The sequence below is a fragment of the Corvus brachyrhynchos genome, unplaced genomic scaffold, assembly GCF_000691975.1.
Source record: "Corvus brachyrhynchos isolate BGI_N302 unplaced genomic scaffold, ASM69197v1 scaffold5, whole genome shotgun sequence".
NCBI classification, from domain to species: Eukaryota; Metazoa; Chordata; class Aves; order Passeriformes; family Corvidae; genus Corvus; species Corvus brachyrhynchos.
In genome coordinates, this window is record NW_008238321.1 from 2,645,647 (window position 1) to 2,648,530 (window position 2,884).

The 2,884-nt window shown below is 37.5% G+C and overlaps 1 protein-coding gene across 3 annotated transcripts in view; it reads right to left on the bottom strand.

The window, feature by feature from the left end:
- The window catches only part of GRIN2A (glutamate ionotropic receptor NMDA type subunit 2A), a 165,976-nt gene that overhangs the window by 20,373 nt on the left and 142,719 nt on the right, over window positions 1-2,884 (bottom strand). For all 3 annotated transcript variants that reach the window (XM_017733934.1, XM_017733933.1, XM_017733932.1), the window contains exon 11: window positions 1,596-1,783. In XM_017733934.1, coding sequence (XP_017589423.1) covers window positions 1,596-1,783 — 188 coding nt within the window. The remainder of the gene's footprint in view (window positions 1-1,595; window positions 1,784-2,884) is intronic.

Consider the following 2,884-nt stretch of genomic DNA (forward strand, 5'->3'; position numbering starts at 1 on the left):
TACTATTCCATTTATTTACTTTCTCTGTGATTTAATTTTTTGTGTTGGATGAGAAGTATCAAAAATGATGAAAGAGTAAGCATGAAGGAAATGCAAAGTGAAAGGAATGAAAACCCAAGTGATGCTCTGGCAACATCTAGAGGGGTTAGCCCACACTGACAAAGACAACTCAGATCCTCCTTTGGGCTACAGAAGCTTTTTCTTCTTTAGTATGGGACCAATAATTCAACTTCTCTGATCCAAATTCCCCATCTAAAAATGGCTCAGAATTATAGCACCTAATAATTCTTTAATAGTATTACACAAACAGAAAATAATATTCTATTCCCAAACAGAAATATAAAGCCAATTTTTTAGCCAGTTAGTTGCAACTTTTTGACAAAAGAATATGTGAACACTTGAAAGGCAGCCACTGCAGGTCATCTATTCACTCCTTCACCCAAGTAAGTGAGGTTTCTTCCACAAGCCTCTCTAAATCCAATAGATGGATATGATGACAATATTATTTCCATATATACACCAGACAAAATGCATCAGTCATGATGATTACACCTCTTCCAGTTGTTTAGTATTATAATAGGAATAAAATCCATGTGCTGGAAGACCAATACACTCATTGACTGCTCCATGAAAATGAATGTCCTGGCTTTTATGGAACAGGAGGCTTCTATGCTAAGTCCTGCTCTGTGCCATTCCTATCATACTGAAATTCACCATTCTTACCCTCAATAGCTTGTTACTGGTGACATTAAGCTCATATTTATTTTCTGATAAAGCTCCCCCTTTCACTGATAAAGAAATGTCAACACACACATCTATGTAAAAAAAACAAAACAAAGATTATGTAATACACACCATATTCCAATCTGATAGAGGATTTAGTCAGTCACACCGCAGAAAACTTTTAATTAGCATATTTCTATTTGCTCGTGCATGTGAAACACGAAGCTTTCTACAATCAAAAAGGAGTTCAAACCCTGTGTGGAGAATGAGTCATCATTGCTGTTTTCAAATATATCAAAGATGTGCAGCAAGTTTCCTCCTGCAGGGCAAAAGTGCCAAGAGGACCTAAAGTTCTTCTATTTTGTGTTAGAATGAAAAATATTTGTTTGAAGTACAATGAAACAAGTCACCCTAATTCAATTTCATAAGCATTCTTTTACCAGAAGTTTAAATTAATCCATCCTAGATTAGGGATCACTCACATCAGTTCAGAACTGAGCTAAAGACTTTTTAATAGCAAAATAGTCATGCTGAAAGATAACTCATCTACCAAGGAATTGCTCAGAGACAAAAATAAAGAAAATAAATAAATGCATAAATGGTCTCTAACACTGAGGCCAGCTTTACTTTGTGATGTATATGAAAACACTTTCTGAAAATAGATGCCGATGCCCTTGGCGGTGAGGTGAGTTAGAATCGAGTGGAAGAGAACTCCTGTCTCAGCATCAAGAAGTAATTTTACTCATTTGTTTTACCTTTCTCTATTTTAAAGACTTGAAGAGAACTGCACTAACAGGCTCCTGGCTACTAAAACTGAATGAACAGTGCATACATAGGAGGAAGAAAAGAAAGCAAAAAAGCTCAGTCCCTACCATCTCCCACAAATTGAAGAAGGGCAAGATCAATTTGTCTCTTCCAAGGTGATCCTTTCTGGAGAGCTATTCCATAGCCAGTAGTGGCAAAGATGTACCCGCTCCCTATTGTGACAAGTTTGCATCCTTCATCTCTTCCAGCCTTGTAATTCAGCACTGCTGCATCATAGATGAAAGCATCCAACTTCCTGAAATAAAAGAAAACATTTTACAAACCAAATCATTAGGGACAGCTGTTGTCAGACATCTTTTGTCCTTGATGTTAGGACCCTGTTGAATATCATATGGATTCTTTGATATCATTAATTACATATCCTGCTCTGTTGTATCTAAAATTAACAAAAGGCATCTATTTTAGTGAGGGGAAAGTAGGACACATAGTTTTGCATTTCTATTTTAGGGGATGCTGTTAAAAAATACTGAGCAGGAGAAACCAATCTACAAAATGTCTTGCCCTGATATCTTTGTATTTTGGCTCTCAAAATGGATAATAAATACCTTGGGATGCAAAATGGTCTCCAAAACCAACAGAAATTACAACAGAGAACTTACAATTGAAATAACAATAAACAATTAGTTTATTTAAAATACTGAATGAGATTGAAATGTTCACCAGGTTTTACATACATGCTCTTGTTTTACTTCTCTTTCCAAAAATAAGCAGTGAAGGTGGCGGTTAAGTCCTTGATAAGACAAGGGAAAATACTGGAGCATATCTCATAGAGCTACCTAAATCCTACTTAAATATGATCAAAAATATTTCTTTACAGTTCACAATTCCAAACATATTATTTGTGTCTCTAGTGCACAGCAGGAAGAAAGGAACTTGTGAAAAAGTTTAAACCTTTTAACCCATCTACCTAAAAATGTAAGAATGGGATAATCCCATTCTCTAAAGAATACAGGGAACAGAACAGGAGTGGAAAACAAATCCAGTAAAGAAATGAAAAGAAGCAATGTCCTCCAGGGATACCTTCTCAGAAGCACTGCAAAGCAAGAGTTAGAAGGCAGGTGCACAGAGGTTTCACAAATGAAGGCAGTGAAAATGCACATACAAGAAGAGGCCATTTGGAAGGACAATCACTTGACAGCAGCAGATCCCAGTCAAAGAACAGGCATTCTTATTATTGGGGCCTCAGCTCCAACCTCACCTCAGTGACACACTAAACCAAAGCCAGTAACACACCCCCCTTCCCAACATCTTTGTGCATCCCGTAGGAAGTCGGAGGAGCAGGAAGAACACAGCCACACAACTGGCTTCACTGGATGGGGGGGGGGGGGGTCCCCCC